Raw genomic sequence first — 25,010 nt, 5'->3', positions numbered from 1 at the left:
GTTAACCTCTGTATGTGCATGCATTTGATAAAGATATATAGAGAAAGAGAGTGGAGGGTAATTAAGTGTCTTTCCTCACATACCCTTCTCAACCTCCCCCACGTCTCCCAGAAGGGAGAAGAGCCTTGTCAAAGTTCTGTCATGAATTTTTAACAACCCTGCCTGTCTACTCTCAGAGGAGGTGTGAGTGTACAAATTTCCATCTCTATGTTCATGTATAGAAGGTGAGAAAGGGGTGTTTGAGCATTTTGTAATGCTAGAGCCCAGTTAACTCTAATTATGCAATATATAACATTTCAACAGTGGTTATGTATCATATTACACACTGTCCTGTGCCAGAAAAGAAATATGGCGCCAAAAGAATCCATCTGAAATCAGTATTCCTGTCTTTGTACACTTATTTATCTACATTTTCAAGCATTTGCGTCGCTCGCGCTGTTTTCTCCCGATTATCGAAAACACGTTTGCTTTTTAATTGTCACCGCATTGAAATATTGATGAAGGAAAAAAAAAACAACAATGAAAATTGCACATCGTACTGGAGTCGACCCTGAATGATGACAAGGCAGGAGAGCTCTTGATCATAGGAAAGCATTTGACCAAATTTAATTTAAATTCCTGTCGTATTAAAGGAACAGAGATTGAATAGTATGATACATTTTCAGCAGCCAACGAAAGCAAGTGAGCAAAACCTGCAGCGGCAATTGCTAGCTTTTCTTTCACCACAATCCCAGCTCGTTTCGCTTTTTGATTGCAGCATTTTTTTTTCAATACGTTCCTCATATTTTTCAAGATATAATTACGACGAAGAAGTTGAATACGAGTGAAAAAGGAGCTCAGCCAGAAGGCGAAGCTCTCAATTTACCGGTCGATCTACGTTCCGACCCTCACCTGTGGTCGGGAGCTGCAGGGTTGTGACCGAAAGAACGAGGTGACGGATCCAAACAGCAGAAACGATCTCTCGACTTGGGATCGAGAGCCGAACCGAGGAAATTCTGGGCCTCCGCTTCGGCCGGCGCCCCCGCCGACCCCGTCCTGGATAAGCAGTAGACGCCGGATGGATAGATAATTGTGATGAAGTGTAAAAGTAACTGTCTGAGACTGTGAGTTAGCGCAAACTTTGCGGCTGTGAATGAGCGGTGCAGATGTTGCGGGGGTCACCGTACGCTCCGGGATATTTTTTGTTTGATAAATGTCTGCGTTTAACCAAATTCCCATGACATACTTGCTCTCTGCTGTTAAAGTAAAGGTCATTTGGCATTTGGAGGTAGTGAGAACTCTGAAGAAAGTGCATTTATTGCAGACTACTCTCCTCTTTTTTTACGAGCCTCTCAATTCCATACCGATCCAATCCTCCACCATTACTCATCTTTGGACTCACATTGTGTCATGGTATTTCCCAGCATATTCTAAAGGATGTGGGTTCTGGTTATTTCCTTATTTGCGTCTCGGGACGGGGATGTGCAGGTCATGATCTTGGTAACATACTGTTATGGATAAGGACTATCATGGAATTAATATACTTTTACAATTGTATTAACCGCTCCCGGTTTCCAGTGTCAGTGTGTTGTCTTTTACCCTTGATGCGTCGTGAGTGCATTAGTGATAAACAAATGTACAGCGAATTGTTGAGGTTAATTACATTTATATCCCTTGTTATTTAGCGGTATCCAATTTGAGTGACAGACTCTGTGTTGATAATCCAATTGCTCTTGACTTTATTCAGTGATCTGCTTTCCTTACATGCCTCATTGCCCTCTTGGTGCGCGCACATGAAAATACACACACAATCACACACCGACACATGGGCTTTGTGAATTGCTCTTCACTGTACAACCTTTTCAATTTTATATTATTATGTGGCCTTTAGCAGACAGTGTTGTAAGACCTTGATGTGCCATGTTCATAGCGCTGCAAATGAAAACATAATTCCTTCTTTGTCTCCTGGATGGGCTCAGATTGTTTCTAAAATACTCGCTTTCGCTTGGGTTTCCATAATTAGATTGATGGTCTGAAGAAGACATAACTTGTAACTCCCTGTTGTATTTTACTCCCCAGAAACTGGCTACAGCTGCTGAAAACTTCCAGATGGCACATCAGTGGAAAGATGAGTTTGAGGTAATAAGGGAACTGGAAAAAAAAAAACAACAAAAAAAAACCAAACTAACTGGCATGCACGCTGACAAGAATATGTAAAGAGCATATTTCAAATATGAAGAGGTTTTATGTGTTTTATGCGGACTGTATAGGTGTATGAATAGCTTTAGCCTGTTTTGATTTGTGTTGTTAGAAGGAATATTATTTTTATAGATAATACATTAATAGAGTGACAGAGCTTTGTGCTTTAATGGACTATTAAGTGGAAAGATGAGTTTGAGGTAATAAGGGAACTGGAAAAAAAAACAAAAAAACAAAAAAAACAGACAAACTAACTAGCATGCACTCTGACAAGAATATGTAAAGAGCACATTCCAAATATGAAGAGGTTTTATGTGTTTTATGCTGAGTGTATAGGTGTTTGAATAGCTTTAGCCTGTTTTAAATTGTGTTGTTAGAAGGAGTATTATTTTTAGAGATAATGCATGAATAGATTGACAGAGCTTTGTGCTTTAATGGACTATGAATCTTTTTGCTTTTCCTCAAGAGCACTTGTTCGGTCGAATTATCACAGATCTGGTTTGCCACAAAGAATATCATCCTTCAGCTGTCAATTAAACAGTGACAAAATCATTTTAATCCTTATATATTGTTAATACTTGTGTTTACAGGATGATGAAATTGCCTACTACAATGCAAAGGACAATGTAAGTGCGCTCTTTCCCCCTCGCTGGAATTGCTCTATTTCAATCTGAGCCCCTGAACACGTGCAGGTCAAACTCAGACGGCGGTCAGTTAAACGGCTGCACAGCAACCTGGAGTCCAGCCTTAACATTTTATCATATTGCTTTCTCTCTTCTATTCATCCTTTTGTTCACCAACAATCATATTCATTTTTTTTTTTTTCAGTTAGAATTTGCTTCAGCCTTTTCCCTCCAATCTGTTCTTTCTTACCCTTTTTTTTTTTTTTTTTTTTTTTTTTTTACAAGATATTCCTCTTGTGCAGGCTTGTCTAATCCATCCAACACTCCACCCTCCCTTTCAGGTGAAACGGTTTCTACCATGTTTCTCCTCTAATTGACAGATGAGATATATGAGCTGGCTACACTGTTGCTTTATGAGGACACAAGTGTTCACACACTCCCTCCCAAGCGCCGCTTGCTTTCTGCTTTCTCTCTACCTCACTATTTCTATCCACTGGATTTGTTCCTCCACGCCTCATCTCATCTTTATAAATATATATTTGCACAGACAGACGCGTATGTATTGTCGTTAATGATGTAAATCCTGGAATGCATATGAAGTAAAGATACTGTCTCCTGCAATATCTCCAAAGAAGAAAATCAGTTTTAAAATAGGTGGGAGCTTATAATGGATGATCATGATGTCTTGTCAAAAAGGCGTGATAAGGTTGCTTAGCTGGTATGTTCTGAAAATCCATTAAATCTACAATGGATTTTCAAGCAAGCAAAACAAAAATATCCTCAAAACAACAAAAAGTGAGGCGTTCTTTAAAGTTACAAAAAGCAGTTATCAGCAGTAATAGCTTATCGTTTCTTCCCCCAGATGGACGCAAATGAAACGGAGGGACGAAAATACAGAATCCGTCCGGACTTTAAGGAGGATCCATCATTTAAACGTTTGACTGATCATGGCCATACGGCCGTGCACATCCCTACCGACATCTACGACGGCTGTGAGTATATACACAAGTCCATCAACACCGACGCGGCTCGGAAGGACAAGAAATTCCCTCATATTAATTCTCCAGAGTCTATGCACAACCTAACCTAAACCTCAAACCAAGCTTGGTGGAACGTTTAATGTCAGCCGAGCTTATCCTGCTCGATGGGTCGCGGGGGAATTCAGCAAAGCCTTGCTGACGTTGGACGGAGGTTTGGGGCGCCAGAAGAAAATAGCCAGCATCCATTATTGTCGTTCTTGTGTCGTCAGTGTACATCCAGCTTTGCTTAGAGAGGTTTCATTCATAAAAAAGTTGGAAAATATGGTGGGTTTTTTTTTTGAGGAATTTTATATTTCAGGGTTGTTTTACAGTCCTCATACATAGACGTGTTGACAAATATACAAGTGAAATGTTTCATTCACATTTTGATGTAAGATTTGGAAGCAGCCTTGGTACTTTAGCGACATGCATACTTAACATTGTTTAACCAGGCCAAGGCTGCAAAAATCATTCTTAATGTGTGGAAATATTATAACATCTTTAAACTATCAACCAAGGTTTGATTTGCCTATCATGGTGCTCTCTAAGTGTCCTGATCCCTTCATTATAATTAGTCATCAGGATCTTTAGAGCTATTTTTTTACTGTTGTTTAAAATATAGCAGTAAAAAAAAAAAAAGGCTACTAAATCCAGTAACACTGAAATATGGATTCCAAAAAAAAGCTCTTCTGCACACACCAAACTTTGCCTTTGGTCTTAGATGAAATAATTCAACATATTTATTCTGCTCTGAGCCAAATTTGTGTTTTTCCATGTTTGCGTATACTTTACCGTGCACGGCTCAGTGCTGTGATGCCGTTAGCCTCGGCCGCTGCTTCCTGCTGTGTCTGTAATATATGTATGTACATACATTATGTATGTCTATAAAATAAGTAGGAGGAATTTTATAACTCAGGAAGAAATTTGTGAGCACACGCATATATTGATACATTTGAAAATGTTAGAAATACCTTTAAATGCATAAACAGAGGGTCACGTTTGATTTACACACAGAGACTCCAGACTCCAAATTTCTACTGTACGATGTCTGTTGCGGATTCCAGATTGTCATTATAAATTTTGGCCAAATAAATCAGTACAATCAGCGATCCCTTTATTATATGGTTATAAAAGAGAATCTGGAACATTAAATGTTTAATAGCTCTTTGGCCTTGCGCATGCTGGTGTGGGTGGCTCTTTAAATACTGCTAAATTATAACCTCTGCCAAGGAGGGTAATGCTTCCACCATGCCATGTCATTTTGTTTCCCTGATAAAATAACATCGCTGGTCTGATTTTAGCTCAACTAAATGAATAGCTGCATGATTTATAAAGAAGCTACTGTATCTATTTCCATTTTTATGATTCAGTTTCTATTTCTGAATTTTCACATTGGTGAAGGGACAGGGTCGTGCTTTGTGTTACCTGGACATCTTTAACCAAATGGATGTTTCCTGTTTGTTATAAAGTACTATTTTTTCACCTGATCATGTGGTGACATTTACTTTGAGAGGTTCACAATTATTTGATTTCCATGAGTCACTATGACATTAGCGGAGCTCAAGTTGAATACAAATGACTTAAGGATGGTCTCTTGAATACCTTAACGTTGCCTAGATAATGCATTATATTTGCACAACTTTATTTTCCTCCACCTTTAACAGTACAGATTAATATAGTTGATAATATTTACATAAGGGACGGAGAAATAAAACTGTTATTTACCTGTGTAAAGATTCCTTCACGAAGACACATGGTTCAGGGTGAGTCCAGTAACACAATTCTTTTCACTACAAGGCCCATTTATTGTTGGCTAAAAGTTCATTTGCTCTGTTTTGTTAAACACCATAGATGCACGTCTGGGCGTGACCTACTATATTCATGTTTATTTATAAATGATCTTTCATTGATGTATGGCTTGATTTAAAGGGACCCTGCTGTGAAAGTCATTGCACAGCAGGGCTTTTTACCCCGCTGTGTGACCGTCTGGCTTCAAGGTTATACACTTCACCTTTTAGCTGACCTGAGACACAGAATCTGCGATGAAAGATAAGGGCGGACACTCCTGGTTTAAGGATGCGTTGTTGTTAAATGTGCAACCCAGGTTTTTCAGCGGGGTTTTAAACCTGTCATGTCATTTTTATTTTTTTTTAACCTGAAGCTAAGAAGCTATATTCTGGGATTGGCGCCATTACTTCTCACATTCCCTTTCTTTCAAGGATGTTGGTAGCATGTAATGAGTATGCATAGATCGTCTGAGCCGCTGGAATCCATCCAACGCTGATGTCTGATCGCGATGAGATGAAAGTAACTAAAGATGAGTCGGCGCACACTCGTGGTCGTGTGTGTCTGTGTGTGTACGTGCAGGCGTATTTATGTGGGATGTGAAAATAGACATGCACTCAAATTATGGAACCGGTTTTTGTTGTCGTTGTTAGAATGAAAAGTCAGCTGATGCAAATTGCTGTTAAGATGGAGAGTTGCTTTTGGTAAAATTATTTGAACCAGTCCAGCATCGTACAGCAACTCCAGAAAACAGGAATAAAGACATTTAATTTTCAATTTTGATTGAATTTTCAATTCAATTCCAATTTAATTGACATTTAATTTTCAATTCCAGAGATGTTAAATATACCAAAGGAGCAGTTTGAAGGCATCTCCTCTCAAACCAACCCTACTACATCCATTTCTATCATTTTCTTTAGTTTTTAAAAGCTAAAGCAAGTTATTTTATCAAAAAAAAAGGGCTTAGCCATTTATAACCGCTTCCAATGACTGTCTACATATTTTGAGCCAAATGCTGTCATTTTATTCTCTGTCAATTTTCCTGAAAACCACAGAGGAATAGATTTGAGGTGCAGCAATCCCAGAAATTGAGCTACGTGCACGTACGTACATGGTGTTGACATTTTGTAGAAGACCAAAGCATTAATCAAGCAAATATATGGCAAGAAAAGGTGTGAATCGTCAATTGAATACACACACACACACACACACACACTCCTCTAATGTATACATATATACCATAGAACATGGATGTTTTATGCCTTTAGAGAAAAAAAGAGTCATATCTATTGAAGTCTCAACTTTCCAATCTCCACCCCTATAAATGTTCCAAGAGTAGCCATTTCTCAGTTGAAGAAAATTGGATTTCTGGGTTAAAGTGGGAGACAAGTCATCCTCTTAAGGCAGCAGCACATCACATCTGTAAACCCTGCCTTAGAGGAAGTTGATGGTGTTATGATAAGAAGGTCACAATAACTATATATACTTTATGTACAAAAGTATTCGGGCACCTGGACATTATTCGTGCGATAGTTTAATGGCATCTGATTCAAAAAACAAACAAATATTGGCCTTAATATGACATGGGTACCCTTAGCAGTTATAGCAGTGTCCGAAATAACTACTAGAATGGCTTTCTAGAAATTGTGTGCTTTTGGGATTATTTTTTTTTTTCTTTTTTAATGTAGAGGAGCATTTGAAAGGACTAATGATTATTGCTTCCTGTAATAACGGCATTATTTAAACATTCAGACTGAAAAATGTGTTCATATATTGTTTGAAGGGAGATAAATATAGCAATTGAAATAAATTTTTCAAGACCATTTTCTGAAAGTTGTAGAGTATATCATGTTTAAGTGTAGGGGTGATATTAATTTTCCTTTCAACCAGTGAAGTCCATGGACTCATTTATGTTACAGAAAGTGTATTCAGATTGATATCCCAGTACGATTAATTGATCACAGGGTGTGAAATGAATGTGTAAGATATAGTTAAATGCACTTAAAATGAAAAAAAAAAATGAGTTTTTGGATAACCCGTACCTTGTGTATGAACTGCAAGCAACACTCTGTGTTTCTAGATTCGTTAACTATTTACTGAGCTCATCTTTCTGTAGGCAGATGTAACACATATTCTGAAATGTTATTATCTAGCATGGGTTAGAGTGATATTTTCACACACTCTTTAACATACTACACTTAATGAGAGAAATACATTTCTGTGCTAGTATACACACGCACGCATATTTTTCATCCCCTCTCTTTTATAATAAAACGGCTTTCCGGGCAACTGAGGCTTCATTAACTCCCCACTCTTGAGGCGTGCATGCAAATGAACTGTGTTTGCTTTGCACATTAATGAGCCACGTCACACTCAATACAGGATATCAATCCATCTCAAACACACACACTTAACTGCTTTCACATACAGATGACTTCAGCTATATGAGAGTGCACACACAAAATAATATTATACGAGAAAGGTGGTTCACCAGTAACCTACTCTTAGATGTGATCACTGTAAATGAGTGTCAGCCCTGAGAAATAGGTGAATATAAGCAAACCGACTGTTCAATATATTCAACAAATATCTAAATCAGGGGTGTCAAACTCATTTTGGTCCTGTGGCCACATACGGTCTAATTTGATGTCAAGGGGGCCGGACCGGTAAAATCATTACCTAGAAGTAACACTAAGTCTACATTTTTCCTTGGTTTTAGCGTAAATAAGGTTAAGTCAGTCATGAAAAAAAAATATATAATATGAACTGTTCCTCTAAAAGATACATTAATTAATTAATATTAAAAATGAATATTAGAAAAGAATTGATGAAATTACACCCTAAAGATATTGTTGAGTTAAAAGAAAAAAATGTGTCACTGAGGGAAAATTTGCCACTAGAATTTATTAGAAAATTGATTGGTAGCATGTATAAGTATAAGAGGTATAATGTTTAAAAGGCTATTCTGGTTATTAAGTCAATCTTTTTAATTTTGCACTTTTTTTTTGGTATTGTTTTTGTGTTTTTTTTAAAAAAAAGTTTAAACACTGTCTCTCAATGTTTTTTCATTAAAAAAATTATTTTGTATTGAATTTTGAAGCAAAAAAATACATTGCAAAGATACTTTTTCATTTTTCCTCGCTCATTTTTTTTGAAACCCACTGTATAAAACGCATCATGAGAAAAAACGCGTGGGCCACAATATCACAAACATTTGATTTCAGGCAGGGGGCCACAAAATATTGTTCCGAGGGCCACACTTGGCCCGCGGGCCGCGAGTCTGAGACCCCTGATCTAAATGGAATGAAATTCTCGCATAAATTCTCAAGGGATTAACATCTAAATGGGGAGAAAGGTAGTCATTGTGGGTCAAGATGAGCAAATTCTTTTCTGCATCTTTCATACTAAGTGTTTTTGTAGCTTTTTTTCAGGCCACTGTGTCACTGAATGCAAACCCATCGGCTATAACAACTTCCAATCAATCGCACATGTGTAAAAAGAGGCGCAGAGAGATACTACTTATCTAGGGCGTGGGTTCAAATCATGTTTTCGTCTGTATAGAAGATGGCAAAGAACACTATGTGTGCTGACAAATGATTGCAGAGGTGATACGGCCCCGTTTGTGAATCACGATTGATGCATCTAAAATGTCCATATTTTTCTGCTGCCACTGTGTTTTGATTATTGTTATTGTGGGTTTTATTTTGACACGCTTGTTTTTATGTGTATGTTTGTGTGGATATCTATAGCCACTATTGTATTGAATGAGCTGAACTGGACAGAAGCTTTGGAGGACGTGTTCAAAAAGAACAGAGAGGACGATCCAACCCTTCTCTGGCAGGTGTTTGGCAGTGCCACAGGCCTGGCTCGGTATTACCCAGGTAGGGGCAAACCATGAGACTTGACATTTTACGATGCAGGAAACCTTTTAATCCACTGTACTTCTTGTCGAATTCCGTAAATATCTTCGCAGGTTACCCATTATATGGGTAACTCTCTCTAGGCCAGGGGTGTCGAACTCATTTTGGTCCTTGGGCCGCATACGACCTAATTTGATGTCAAGGGGGCCGGACCAGTAAAATTATTACCCAGAAGTAACACTAAGTCCAAATTTTTCCTTTGTTTAAGTGTAAAGGAAGTAAACAGGTAAATTATAAAAATCTTTAGATGTTATGAACTGTTCCTCTAAAAAATATATGATGAAATTATATTATCAATGAATATCAAAAAAGAATTGATGGAATTACCCCCCTAAAAAAATTGTCAAGTTAAAAGAAAAAAAACGTGTCACTGTGGGAAAATCTGCCACTAGAATTTATTAGAAATTTGATTGTTAGCATGTATAAGAGGAGGTATAATGTTTACAAGGCTATTCCGGTTATTAAATCAATCTTTTTAATTTTGCCCAATTTTTTTTTCCTTTAGTTTTTGTGTTTTTTTATAGAAATAAGAAAAGAAAAGATCATTTTAACAATGTCACTAGGTGTTTTTTCCTCAAAATAATCATATTGTTTTCAAATTTTGAAGCAAAAAATACATTGCAAAGTTATTTTTTCATTTTTTCCTTGCCCGTTTTTTTTTTTTAAACCCACTGTATAAAACCCCCAGATGCACGTGAGAAAAAATGTGCGGGCAACATTATCACAAAGATTTAATTTCAGGCAGGGGGGTCACAAAATATTGTCTGAGACCCCCACCATAGGCCATAAGACATAACATGGGAACACACTATAAAAAATTTAAGTGGTGTAATTGCTTTGGTATTAAGCACTTAAAGCAGACCATCAGGATCATTTCTGTAATTTGAAAACTCAACTTACAAGCTATTTGTGTATCATACTGGATTCCATTGTTTTCTTCTTTAACAAATGGGATGGGTTGTAATCAGTATCATATTTTTGGCTGATATAAAAAAAAAATAACATGACTTTAATTTCCCAAAACGTTCAGGAAAAAAAAAAGACTTCTTTTCATTGCATAAACAATTAAAAAAAAAAAAGAAAAGAAAAAAACTGAAATGAAACGGTGTTGCTCTGTGATTTAAATGTCAAACTCGTCAAGCCGAGTGTAATACGATACATTTCTTGCAGGTAGGTTATATCTTTTTCATTTTTTTTTTTCATTAACACGGTTTTCTCTTTCAAACTACATTTAGTCATGGTGGGTTTATCTGCACCTAACGCAAGTGGTTTAATAAATTTTTGTTCACATCTTCTTTACAACCTGACATACATAATACAGTGTAAAAACTTTTCAAGACTTTTTTGCTGGCACCTTTGTGAAAGCAAATAGAGACCAGTTTATCACCATTGTGTTTCCTTTACCTAAAATGTCATTTTAGGAGGCATTAAGCTCTTGCCTACATGTTAAAAGTCATTTTGAATACAATTTCTTTGGATAACTTAGATGTTTTTTTTTCATCTACAGTGACACTGGCGACACTTAGCTGACTGATAACAAACTACAAGATATTTGCAATCAGTCAGTGAGACAGACTGAGTTTTCATTAAATAGCAATACATGGTGTGTTGACATTTTGTTGCAGAACCTACTAATCAACACCGTTTTAATTTCCTCCTGAAAGCTTCTCCCTGGATGGATGCCCGCAAGACTCCGAGTAAGATAGACTTATATGACGTACGTCGGAGACCATGGTAAGAGTACAAAAACCCACACTCCTGCCTTAATTAGTTGGGAATAAAAATAGAAAAGAAAAAATATATTATATCGATTTTTTTTTTAATTTGTTGGTTGCAGTGATTGCATTCTGTGAGCTTTCCAATTATTATCCCTTTATACCTACTCATTTGTCTTGCTTAACTAATGTTATTTTGCAGTAGTGTTATTAATTAGTAAAATTCTAATACTTTAAACAATAAATACCAGTGCAACTTTTTATTGAACAAGCATAAAGTACAAAAGTTGCAGGACTAAGTTTATCCTCTTTTTCACAATGCAATGTGGATATTTTTAGAATGTGACAGGTACTTCAATTAGAAATTATATAAAATATCATTTTTTTTTAGCCATATTTGCCATTGGTATGGCTTTTTGAATGCTTTGAAATCCATCCAGGTACATCCAAGGAGCAGCGTCTCCCAAAGACATGTTGATACTTGTGGACGCGTAAGTCACGCCATTCCATTATCGATCCATAATCTTATATCAGCCATCGCTCCCTCTGATTTTAATGCATGCCTCTTCTAGTTGAACTGAAAATTGTAACAGGTTTCGATTAGATGCGACATTCCTTATTATAATCTCTCAATCCTTTGAGAGTAAGACCTACGATATTGGTGTGTAATGTTTTTTTTTTTTCATTGTTTTTTAATTTATTTATTGCAGGAGCGGGAGTGTTTCTGGCTTGACTCTTAAACTGATCAGGACATCTGTCAGTGAGATGCTGGAAACTCTGTCCGACGACGACTATGTCAATGTAGTTTACGTGAGTATTATATTAATCTCTCGTCGCTAAGCATTGGACCATACATTTTTTTAATATTTAAATGCAACAGTAGCGTTACACTTGGAGACAGTACACTTGAGTAAGCTCCCATTCACATAAATCTATATGCATTTAAGTGAAGACACACATGAAGCCATTACACAGTTGTCCACACACAGGAGGGAAAGAGATGGACAACAAATAATGACATATGGATTTCTTCATGGTCTTGCCACCCTAAAACGAGCCTTTAATGAAAAACCCACAGCTCTGTTTCATGTACAGGATTAAAACTCGGCACTTCATCTCAACAACCCTCTCCTTGTGTGTGCACGCGCGCGTGTGTGTGTGTGTGTGTGTGTGTGTGTGTGTGTGTGTGTGTGCATGCATTCACAAACACCCTGAGATGTGTGCACAGTTTCACTGCTCCCCAAAGAAGTGCAGCTCTAGCTGCGACCACTATGAACCACAGGAAACATTCATTCATCACTGTCTGGATCTCTATTACTTTTTTCCTTTCATCACAGAGCAACACAATTTTCCATTGCATTTCGCTGCATTCGTCTCCTCGTGCATTGGACACCTCCTGTTCTATATGCAATTTGGCTAATATTACCGTCTTCATTGCTCCATTTTTCTTTCCCCTCATTCTTACCCATCAACCGATTCCATAATTCTTCACCATTTAGTTTTCGCGGGATCCATTCTATGGGATTACACTCATACAGAGGCAATCAGACGACTGCGTGATCCATAGATTTGTACCAGTGGATGTATTTATTGAGGACGGTATTTTCAGAGATTGAAGCTGTTTTGAAGCTGCTTTGTTCTCATTTCACACATACAGCATTCAGATGATTTCATCTTCCCTTCGGTTACTTTGCCTTAGACAAAATGCCTTGTGTTTCACAGTGACCCGGAATTCTGCAAAGGTGTGCAATTATCAGCATCTGTCAAGGAATCGGGTGTGTGCATGTGTTAATCTGGCAGGGTGAGAAACAATGAGGAGATTTTTTTTTTTTTTAAATCATTGAGTCCAATTAAATGTAGACTTGTGTTTGTATGTTTTTTTTTTCATGTTTAAATGGATGTACTATGGATTTGATGCTTTATATAACAACGTTGCGAGCCGTGTACAAATATAAGAACATGTTCTTGAAGATAAGGTAAAGGGACCGCAAGATGGATTTCACTTTTGTTTGCAGTCGTTACAATTTCTCACATCACTTTTGAAGTTGTGATCACTAGATCTTGGTCATTAACACACATACGATGAATGGAAACACAGTAAAAAGCTTCTAAATTATGAAAAACATACTTTGTCCGGTTGTTTGTGCATCTTTTAGTACAGATAATGGCACTGCAAGAATCAATTTTACAAGCTTTTGAAATGTCGTTATTACCAAAAGTAATGATTTTAAGAAAAAAAAAAAAATCCTAATTTCATGTCACGACTAAATAACTGTATCTTGCCTTTTTTTTTTCTTTTTTTTCAACCACCAAAAATATCACTATTCTTTCGATATGTCACCTCGTCTCTCTTTCTGTCATTGTCTCATTCACACATCGGCACCCCCCAGCACATGCATAGCACCCTGTCACGGCCCCGAAGGTGTTGTAACTTGACACTAAATCATTAATCTTTGATATTACCCATAAATCCATCCTTATTAACGGTAGCCCAGGGACTAAGATGGCATTTGGTCATGGAAGATGCTCGCACAGAAGAAGCTGGAGTGGGTCAGAGAAATGTGGATGGCTGCTCCTTCCCCTCCTGTTTCTCTCCTCCCTCGTCCTAATCCTTTACATATTAGTCCGGTATAACGTTTTTTTTTACTCTCTTTCCCTCCCCTCACTCTCCAAACTCACCAAAACACAGAACCACTTTTATTCAGGCGGGTTAGTCGGTGTTACTGCTATTAGCCGGTGTCAGTCCAGTGGGCAAGCCAAAGTGCCAAAGCAAAGTAGCAGAGTGTCCAGGAGGATTAAGCCTTGAAGATTAGCTTTCTCTCTTGTGTCATCACTAATCCAATTCCAAGCTCCGGACCATCACACACACACACACACACACACAGACACACACACACATACACACAGTGCGAGAGAGAAACAGCAGCAGTTATAAAAGGATCACAAAAGAACAATGTTTTTTTTTTAAGTAGAATGCATTCATATTTTTAGGGACATCCACCAGCCTATCTAAAACACTATATTCTAACTCACGTTCAGTGATACACTAAGTTTGTTTCTATGTTTTTCAATCTTACACGCATAGAATGTAATTAATGAAAGATTGTGGTATTACATGTGTTGGTCCATTATTTTCTATAAGGTAATTTCTCACTCTCTGTCTTTTGAATTCACACCTTTCCTTTCTCTGCCCTCTTTGTGTTTTCTCCTCATCCTCCCACATTCCTGTCTCACCTTACCGACTCCTCTCCTTTATATAGACGATGTTGTAAAAGGTCCAAGACTGCGCTGTGTGGGCAATTATGTGAAATCCCATTGTCTCTATGTGTATGTTTGAGGTTACATGTCTTTATTTGCCAGCACCTTGATATAGTCTTTGTGTCAAGACATCCTTGTTGCATTATTGCCTTTCCTTCCTATTGAGAGGTTCGTCCATTCCAGTCAAACCCATAGAAACTTCAAGGACTACATGCACATTGGAAACATATATATATAGATATATATGTACATCCCTATTTATATATATATATTGTGAGAGGTCTTGATGCCTTGCTGATTGTTTAGGATATTGTCCATTTCTCAGTGAGAAGCACTGCTAAGTTGTCAGATAGCTATCTTTTTTTTTTTTTTATCAAGATGTTCTTACTAATTTAAAATTCTGTACATCATCCTTCATACACCATTATAATCCATAGCATTATAATAATGTGATTTATTTTATTTATATATTTTTTCTGCACTCAAAGCCATTGCATCCATTATCCTCACGAGCTTTGTCAGCTCTTTGCTTCTCTGTTCATTCTTGTCTAAATGGGTTTTCAGATACTCTATCATTGAACATATGAATATCAGTTTGTCTTCTGCTACTGCTCAGTAGAGAAGAATAGGGACTTTTGATTAGTGTTGAGTGGAGTGTTTTTGCATACGGTGTGTGTTCTGTGAGGTGGTAATGAGGAAGGCTCACCTTAAAGAAAGAGTGTTACTGCCTAACCTTGTTCTTATACAGCAGAATCTTGTTACCATGGGTACCGAATCGTTGAGCTTAGAGGATGTGAAGCAATTAGTTGGGCTTGATGAATGTGTCTGTTTACCACTGTCTGTTAATAGCCAAGGCCAGGTGGGAGTGTGTGTGTGTGTGTGTGTGTGTGTGTGTGTGTGTTTCACTTGTGTCATGTATATCTACACATGTTTTGAATGGGCAAATGGGTTTTAGACTAAATCTCATTCCTTCTGTTTCCCAGTTTAACACTAGGGTGAAAAAAACAGCCTGTTTTGACCATCTGGTACAAGCAAACGTGAGGAACAAGAAGTTGCTGAAGGATGCGGTCCAGAACATCACTGCGAAAGGAATTACAAACTACACGAAAGGCTTTGAGTTTGCATTTGAGCAACTCTCTGCAGTAAGATTTCTCAATTTTATTTTTATACTGAAAAAGACACGTTATCTTTCATTTTCACGGACCTCATATGGGGAGATTGTGCATAAAATTGAAAACATGACTAGGTGTTATCTGTTTATTGACCTTCATTGCCATCTGCTGGACAAACATGTCACGACTTCCATGTAACCACCCTGAATATTTATTGCTGAAGATCAGGGTGTCAAACTTAAGTTTATACTGGGAAGACATTAATATTTTTGTTCGTGAGATAAAGAGGTTTCTAAATATAATACTTTACAATAGTGCATCCTGGCATAATAATTGCATTTGCTTATGATTGATTATTATGTGCTTTTGTAATAACAAACTTAGAGAAGCATAAAACAGTAAAGCAAATGTATAAACACAATGAACTGCAAAATAAAATCTAATATTATGGGGTACATTTAGTTTATGGATGTATCTACCAATCAATATTTTGGGAAATGCGAAATGATACTCAAACAGGGAAATAAATGTAACTTCTTGTTTTTTTGGTTTTTTTTTTTTGCATTTTTTCTTTTCTTTCCTTTGCTCTCATTCAATTAGACTAATGTGAGCAGAGCAAACTGCAATAAGATAATCATGCTGTTCACTGATGGGGGAGAAGAAAGAGCCCAGGCCATCCTGGAGAAGTACAATGCTGAGAAGAAAGTATGTTTCACACAAAAACACACCCAGCGACAAATTCGCAAAGCTGTTTTCCATGCACATTGTGAAGATGTTAATTTATCTCTGTGAATGAATCAAAGGTAAAACTAAACCAATTCTTCAGAAGCCTTTTAAATGTATTTTTAGATAGAGAGAATTGCCGAAAGTTTGAAACGAGAAAATTTCAAGCGAGTATATAATTCCTCCGAGTCAAATCGACACAAGTCAGATTATTTTTCATTCGGCGGCGAATCAACGCGGTTGCTTTTTGACACTTTATAGGAAGACAACTCTCCTTTTAAATTATTAACAGAGACCCAACATACGTTGAGGGCAGTTGGCGAGGAAAATCTGCTTTTTACCGGTCAACAGGCTTGGATAGATCCCAGCGCAACGTGGGTGGCCTTCTGTCTCGACTGATTGCGTTACAAATCGAGCGAGAGGGAGAAGGACAGAGAAAAAAAAAGTCAAAGTCGCATAGTGATGGGGGCTGGATCTGGTTTGGCACAAACAATCTCTTCCTACTACGAACAGAACCGCTGACAGTTACATGGTTAAAGATGAACGTAATGCACTAACAGCTTTGACATTCATGAAAGAAATGAGAATGGAGGACACATAGAAAGACGGCTGCAGTAGTTCAAGAGACGCCCCCTGGGAAGCTGCAGACATGAGGGAAAAATGAGAAAGCCTAAGGATTTGGGGGAATATTTTTCATGCTACAAATGTATGAGAATGGGAAAAAAAAAAAAAAAAAATGAAATTCTTAGTTTTGCATTTAGTGTCTGTCATCAATGGATTTGGTATTTACAGTTAACAAATGCAGTTATTAACAGAAAATGACTGAGGAGATCTCACTGCAGTCTTGCACAAAAGTGCAGTGACTTTTGGAGATGACTTTTTACATTTATTTTGCTCTGTGATATTTAATTATTCCAAAGCTGAAAGCATTTCCTTCACTTTACTTCATGCCATTTGCCAGCGGGTCCCTCGTCTCGACGAGGAATATATGATATCATCTGCTTGAATGTGAAATCTGGTATTTTGGTTGAATCTTTGTTTACTTTAAAACTTACAGAAGGTTTTTACATTCCAGGTAAGGATCTTTACCTTTTCAGTTGGACAACATAACTATGATAAAGGACCCATTCAGTGGATGGCCTGCTCTAACAAAGGTGCAGCACAAAATTAGCATCTTGTTTTTATTCATGTATTATACAGAAAGGTCTCCGCTCTAATTTCCATGTTTTTGTCATCTAATATTAGTTGAAGGTAATGCACAAGAGATGATTTCATAACGCTCGGGTGATGAACATGGTTCTTCTATGCTCTTCTATGTTCTTGTTCTTGCAAATGAAGAATTCGATGTGTCAAGGAGTGATTCATCAAGATAATCTCATCTTTTTCTCTTTCTGTCTAACTTGTCTTTGCCTGTCATACTTACACAAACATCAAAACACAAAAATATCTTGTATCATCTGTAACTTCCTGAATATGACATACTTGTTTCCCACCATTTGTGTCTTACCTAATCAAGGTTACTTCTATGAGATTCCCTCAATAGGAGCCATCAGAATAAATACACAGGTAATGATCTCACACGAAACATTTCATCAACTAATTGTCTATTCATTTTTTTTTATGCACACAAGCACTGATGTTTGAAATGATATTGTCCTTTTTTTTTACAATTCAGGAATACCTTGATGTCCTGGGAAGACCCATGGTTCTGGCAGACAAGCAGGCCAAACAAGTACAGTGGACTAATGTCTACCTTGATGCTCTGGTATAACATTTTCTGGTGTAACATCTATTTCTAAAACAGAATTTACATATTCACATGATTTATTCATTCGCTTCTGTCTCAATCAGGAACTGGGACTGGTTATCACTGGAACACTTCCCGTTTTCAATAAAACCAAGACTAAGGATGACAGGAATGGAGAGGTGATCAAAATAAATTCATCCCTATGTGTTAACCTCGAATTTTTCAGCTTCACATATTTCTTTAACTGTATATTTTCTCAGCATCAAAATCAATTGATCCTTGGCGTGATGGGAATCGATGTTTCTCTATATGACATCAAGAAGCTCACGCCACGTTTCACGGTGAGCTTCCATTTCACACGTGATCACGTGCCTATAAATATCAAATAAATAAATATCAAGTAAATGTCAAACCTAAAAGTCTTAACAAGTATTCTGACGCACTCAGTCAGTCAGAGATTTCCCTCTGGAAGAATTACCAAGGGATGGGATTCATATTAGAATTGTTTTTAGAAAAGGGTCCACGCAGTCGTCCACTAATCAAAATAATCTGTGGGACTATTTGGATTTTTTTTTTGTTTGTTTGTTTTCTTTTTTCCTGCACATGAATTTCTTTAACTTCAATTTTTGCTTTAGATTGGCCCAAATGGATACTACTTTGCTATTGATCCCAATGGATACGTCCTGCTACATCCCAATCTCCAGCCAAAGGTATGAAGTGCAGTTCTATGTGTCTTTTATTGATTGATTGATTGATTATTCATTCATTTATTTATTCATTAATTGGTTGTGAAAAAGATCATACTGACCTATTATACTTGTTCTACTTAAGACCTTAAAACACTTTATAGCCTTGACTTTGACACTTTATAGTTTTATTTGTATTTCTTATTCTACCCCCCCCCTTTTTTTTTTACTGTTTATACAATTTCCAACTATTATTTATTATTGTTATGTTTTACTTGAAACTCTGGCACAACAATTTCCTTCGGGATAAATAAAGTTATTCTTATTCTTATTCTTATTCTTATTCTTATTCTTATTCTTATTCTTATTCTTATTCTTATTCTTATTCTTATTCTTATTCTTATTCTTATTCTTATTCTTATACTGTATTCTAACTATTGGACATGGCTGAATTGTAATGGCTTTCAAACCTGCAGGCTAACATGTCAAGTTGAAGACTCATTTTAAACATTTCTGAACATTGTCATTTTATCATATAAAAAAAGAGTAATTTCCTCAATCAAAGTAAAGTTATATTAATCCTTATATGTAAGCAAATGCCCACAAATCAATGCTAAGAGATCGCCATTTTCTCCCAGGGGCATGAATACTTCCGGGCTTGGCTTTATCTTTGTATTAATAGTATTGAAAATACAACCTCAACACAGAATAGAACCACTGCAAGGTGGAGGAAAAATCTGCATTTTTTTAAGAATAAAAAAAGAAAATCATGAATCAAAGTTAGTTTGAATTGAATTTCAAGTCAAAAATACACCTTGGTTCACCTGCCTGGCACACTCACGACGAGCAACAATACAACTACAAATACCCAACAGCTGGTATTACGGTGCAATCCAACACAAATTGGTCAACACCAGAAGTTCACCCATTTCCCTTTTTTGGGGAAAGGTGCTCTGACATGATGCACAGCGGCCATATGTTGCCTGTTTTCCATCTTATGGGCCATGCTATGCTCACGCTGAATCCTAGAACACACAAAGTTTCCTACTGTTAAGTCAAGCACGACTGTCTATATTCTTATTCACATCAACAAAATATTTACAGGTCCACATTTTTGCACCGAACCAAGTATTAAACTGCATTTGCATTCATTTCAAATGAAGTGATCACAACATCTGCTTGAATCTGGAACTGACCGGTGATCCGGGATTACAACACTTACAAACAAGTTGCCATCAAAGTGCAACCATTACAGTGTATTTTATAGGCCTTCAAATGTATATCTAAATCCTTTTTTTTAAATAATTTTCTTAGAAAAGGATCAGAAACAGGAAGCTCAGGCTCACTAATAGGTTTGCTGTCACTTTTCATGAGGTGAGACAGTAGAGATATTGTAGACCTTGAATAGACACAATTTGTATTTGTGTAGAAATTTGTAGTCTCATAGATGTGCAGTTAGACCAGGGGTGGGTTATTATTTTGGCTAGCGGGCCACATTTCTTATTTAATTTCTATGCCTGGGCCAACAAGGTATTATGCAAACTGAACAAAATTGCAATTTGAATCTTTACATTCTTTGGCATTTTATTTCACCTTTAAAATCAATAATGATCATATAAATGTATTTAAGCCTTCAGACAAAATTAAAAAAAGGAAAAAAAAATAAGGAGTTTCTAAATTCAATATTGATTGAAAATTCTTATTCAAATATTCAAAGAAAATTGTTTAAAAATTGATTAAAAAGCAAAATGGGCAGGATGTGGCCCGCGGGCCGTAAAAGCCCAAGTCTGATGTAGACAAATAAAGCGTACACAAGAGTAATTTGTCCTGTGAGATCTGTTTTGTAATCTGCAGATTTGCAGATTTCTGCAAACTACATTCAGAAAACCCCTTTAATTAACATAAATAATATCCTGCTTGATCAGACATGAATAGAAAAAATGTTTGTTGTTTGTTTTTTTTATTCTAAACATGAGATAGCATAAGCAGGTTTGCCAAGGATCGGTTCAAAAAAGGAAGTGATGAATGTCGATAACATATTATATATAACACATGTAATAATGAAGGGAAGATTAGCTGTCATCGTCTTTAGAGATTTAAAATAGGCTTTGCAAATTGTAGAATAACATCATACACAAATGCATGTTTATACATCTTACGCCATGCTATCTATGTCAAAACAAGAGCAACTTAGCTTTTTTTTGCATAAAGGCTTGTAAGGACAACTTGCAGAGATATTACAGAATAGAGCTGGAAAAACCTTTTCATTGCTATTAATACTGTTTTTCCCCAAACAGAGAGAATTCCTCACAATGTGACCGTAAACAACTTCATTTGTGAACAATCTTCCATCTTCTTCATTTTAATGTTGTTTTTATACCACCCTTTGTTCCCATTTTCATTCTTTTCATATTTCATTCCTTTCTTGTGAAAGCTTGATGTTTGAATCTGTGTCCCCTGTTGTTTCCCCCCCTTGATCTTTTATTCTTTCTTTTCTTTTTTCTTTTTTTTTTTGCGATTTCATGTTGAGACGTTTCATCTTCCATTCCTGCCTCATTCATTTACCCTGAAATGTAAGCAATTCTACTAATGAATCGATACATTGATTTTTTGATTGTATGATTCTTCTATCTTCTTTCTATTTCCTTTTCACTGAGGGTCATAATTTTCACAATTCATCCGTTTGGTGCAAGCATGCAAAGGAAACATTTACAAAAGGCATGCTATAAGAAGCAGAGTCACCTGCAAATCAAAAAGCAAAGATTAAATGTTGCTTTAAATCAAAAGTCCCCAAACTTTTTCCTGCGAACTTTTAACTTCTCTGATAACATACAATATATAATATATAATATATAGTATATAACTCATGTAATAATGAAGGGAATGTTAGCTGTCATCGTCTTTAGAGATTTAAAATAGGCTTTGCAAATTGTAGAATAACATCACACACAAATGCATGTTCATACACGTTGCGCCATGCTATCTACGTCAAAACAAGAGCAACTTTTTTTTGCATAAAGGCTTGTAGCGACAACGTGGACAGATATTACAGAAGGGGGCCGGGACAGTTTGTATCAAAAAGTATGACAATCGCAGAGGTCCCTTTGAGACTTTTGAGGGCTACCAGATCATCGCACATTTCAAAGTTTGCACAAACTCCACGAATAAAAAATATCTAGCTGAGCTTGGCATACAAATGTCCTCTGCTGAGCTTACGGTCCACTTTTTAGCTTTGACAGTTTGTCTGCTCGTATTTGGCCTTGCAAGCTATCATACTTGTCTTTGTGACGGGATTCATTATGTCGGCGCAGATTGTATTCTTTGAATACAGTCGCCGTCTCTTGACAGATGAGACAAACAGGCTTTTCTTTGAATTGAACAAAAAATAATGGTTTGTCCGATGCAGGAGAAATAACCTGCATTCTGAATCTATTTTTCTCTTGCCTAATCTTTTTGCCATTATTCTGTGTTATTTCTTTTTTTTTTTTGTTTTGAGGGAGGGGTTTCAGATAAGGCACAATCTGCAGATGTTATGTAATAAAATGTTACGTTCTATGCATCTACAAGTCACGATTATGGCCAGAATGAAAAAAATAAAATAAAATCATAATACATCTCTGGTATTATTCAGGGGCCGGGCAAAATGCGAAGGCGGGCCGCATCCGGCCCCCAGGCCGTAGTTTGTGGACCACTGCTTTAAATCAATGACAAAAATAGCGGTTATTTTATTTTAATTTCTTTTTAACATATGTTTTCTTTTTGTTGGTTGCACATATTTTGTGGCAGAGCTGACACTGTCACCGGTTTTCTTTCTTTTTTTTTTTTTCTTTTTTTTTTGTACAAAACAAGATATTCCAACAAATCCAAACCCAATGCAGAAAATGGTATTATCAACAGAATGTACAGTCTTTCTCAGACAAAATTTTGGGGTGAACAGGTTTATATTAAATTCAATGTGCTGCTTTTTTATGATGAAGCACTAGATTACTGCTAAAATTTCATACAGCTATAAACCCACTCAGACAGATAGGTTTTTAAGACAAGACATTCATAGGGTCCACTGTCACTTTGCATCATTTCTGAAACAGCTGAGTCTGGTGACATGGATATCTTCTCAAAACTCTTCCATATGTTTCTCTTTGTTATTTATGCCCTTGATTTGATTTGAATTCATTTGTGTGTGAAATATATTGATTGATAATCACATATAACCTTGAAATGAAGAAGAAGACTGATTTTGTTGGAATTCAACAGATAAAAAAAAAAAAAAATCTTTGCATTAACTGGTGTGGTCTTTTTAACTGTCATTCTAATCAAAAACAAATGGTTTCCCCAGAATCCTAAATTTCAGGAGCCTGTCACTCTGGACTTTCTGGACGCTGAACTAGAGAATGATATCAAAGTTGAGGTACCACTCCCACCCCTTACCACACACACACACACACACACAATGAAACAGGCAAATTCCTTTTTCTAAGTCTCCTGAGCAAACTATTGTGTTGTCATGATACTTTTTCTTCCCAATAGATTAGAAGAATGATGATTGACGGAGAGACAGGCGAACGCACAATTCAGACGCTGGTTAAAACTCATGATGAGGTAAAAGAGAACAGATACAAGGGAGATTGTACCCCATCCACATGCTGCATGCGAAGGTCATCTTATTGCAAGAACCTTAAATTGTTTTTGTCAGGGCCTGTCAGCATGGGTCCATTGAGTCGTTTCTGTAGTATTGACTTAACGTCATAATATTTTGCAGCAGGAGTTACTTTGACTTTTTTGACAGCTGGCTGTAAGAACAGGATGAGATTTAAAGCCTTCCACTTTTTCCCATGGGTTTTTTTGATCAAAAATGCATGGAGACAAAGGCAGATATCAAACTCTCCATTGTACAGGACTGTCTCAGAAAATTAGAATATTGTGACAAAGTTCTATATCTTCTGTAATGCAATTAAAAAAAACAAACAAAAAAACTTTTTCATGATATTCTCATATTTTGAGATAGGATTTTTGAGTTTTCTTAAGATGCAAGCCATAATGAGGAATAGTAATATAATAAAAGGCTTGCAATATTTCAGTTGATTTGTAATGAATCCAGAATGTATGACATTTTTGCTTTTGTAATTGCATTACAGAAGATAAAGAACTTTATCGCAATATTCTAATTTTCTGAGACAGTCCTGTATATTATAATGAAACATGGCTACCTGCTGAAAGTATTGTAATACTTAGCAACAAAAACACTTTGAAATTTTCCTGCTGTGACAGAATCAGCAGTCAAACTTAAAAAAATTACTTTTCAAAATGATACCGTATTCCGCTCATTGTTTTGCTTTTATTTACAGCAAATGATTGTTTTTGGATGTTATTGGATTAATGCTACTGCTGCTTTATCATGCATCTCACATGTACAGACATTAAAGATAATCATCATTTCAGTTACTTTATTATTTATCATGCAGATAGATGGATGGATAGATAGATAGTGTAGCGAGTCACAAATGTTGGTGTTAATGATGATGCTTGTTTTCTGTGTGATTTTGGGGTTGCTGGGAATGATGTGTTCAATGAATTCTGTTTTTGTTTTTTGTTTTTTTACCCGGAATTTAGCGGGAACAGTGAGTTGTATTGCAGGCTTGCTATTGCTTATTAAAAAGACGTTTTATCGTCACACGGGTGTTTCCCCAGACTAAAGCGCTCCAATTGATAAATAGATAGATAGCTATTGCTCCATTTTCTTGACTCATTTTATCCATGTGTCACCTTGGCAGAGGTACATTGACCGTGGAGTCAGAACTTACACGTGGGCACCTGTCAATGGAACAGATTACAGGTGGGGCCGTCTCAGCAGCACCAAAGCAAAAATAAAATTCTGTTTATTCTTCTGGCACTATTTGAGTATGGACAATTCAGTATGGAAGCTCACCAATTAATGGAGGACTTTACTGAAGCCAACAGTGGTCACACTTTTGTTTCTTACAAGAGGTTTTCCTTGGCCAATGAAAATACACACACCAAATTTTCAACATCCAACTCAGGGCTCTCAGACTCGCAGCCAATTGAACAATATTTTGTGGCCCCCTGCTTGATATCAAATCTTTGTATTAGTGCGGCCTGCACGTTTTTTCTCATGTGCATCTGGGGGTTTTATACAGTGGGTTTAAAAAAAAAAAGAAGGAAAAAACAGGCAAGGAAAAATATGAAAAAGTAACTTTGTAATGTTTTTTTTTTGCTTGAAGATTTG

At 36.6% G+C, this 25,010-nt stretch overlaps 1 protein-coding gene across 1 annotated transcript in view; it reads left to right on the top strand.

The window, feature by feature from the left end:
• The window catches only part of LOC147225316 (voltage-dependent calcium channel subunit alpha-2/delta-1), a 58,232-nt gene that overhangs the window by 19,568 nt on the left and 13,654 nt on the right, over positions 1-25,010 (top strand). The window contains exons 4-22 of the mRNA XM_086163802.1: positions 2,059-2,118; positions 2,769-2,804; positions 3,664-3,793; positions 9,355-9,486; positions 11,190-11,259; positions 11,681-11,731; positions 11,951-12,050; positions 15,482-15,640; positions 16,211-16,315; positions 17,409-17,487; positions 17,850-17,899; positions 18,009-18,098; positions 18,185-18,259; positions 18,341-18,421; positions 18,716-18,790; positions 20,081-20,140; positions 23,118-23,174; positions 23,294-23,365; positions 24,538-24,599. Coding sequence (XP_086019928.1) covers positions 2,059-2,118; positions 2,769-2,804; positions 3,664-3,793; positions 9,355-9,486; positions 11,190-11,259; positions 11,681-11,731; positions 11,951-12,050; positions 15,482-15,640; positions 16,211-16,315; positions 17,409-17,487; positions 17,850-17,899; positions 18,009-18,098; positions 18,185-18,259; positions 18,341-18,421; positions 18,716-18,790; positions 20,081-20,140; positions 23,118-23,174; positions 23,294-23,365; positions 24,538-24,599 — 1,544 coding nt within the window. The remainder of the gene's footprint in view (positions 1-2,058; positions 2,119-2,768; positions 2,805-3,663; positions 3,794-9,354; positions 9,487-11,189; positions 11,260-11,680; positions 11,732-11,950; positions 12,051-15,481; positions 15,641-16,210; positions 16,316-17,408; positions 17,488-17,849; positions 17,900-18,008; positions 18,099-18,184; positions 18,260-18,340; positions 18,422-18,715; positions 18,791-20,080; positions 20,141-23,117; positions 23,175-23,293; positions 23,366-24,537; positions 24,600-25,010) is intronic.

Source organism: Fistularia commersonii, chromosome 17, assembly GCF_037954325.1.
Source record: "Fistularia commersonii isolate RoL2024-O1a breed Wild chromosome 17, RoL_Fcom_v1.0, whole genome shotgun sequence".
Taxonomy (NCBI): Eukaryota; Metazoa; Chordata; class Actinopteri; order Syngnathiformes; family Fistulariidae; genus Fistularia; species Fistularia commersonii.
The sequence above is the reverse complement of the archived record's forward strand: the minus strand, read 5'-3'. Positions and strand labels throughout refer to the sequence as shown.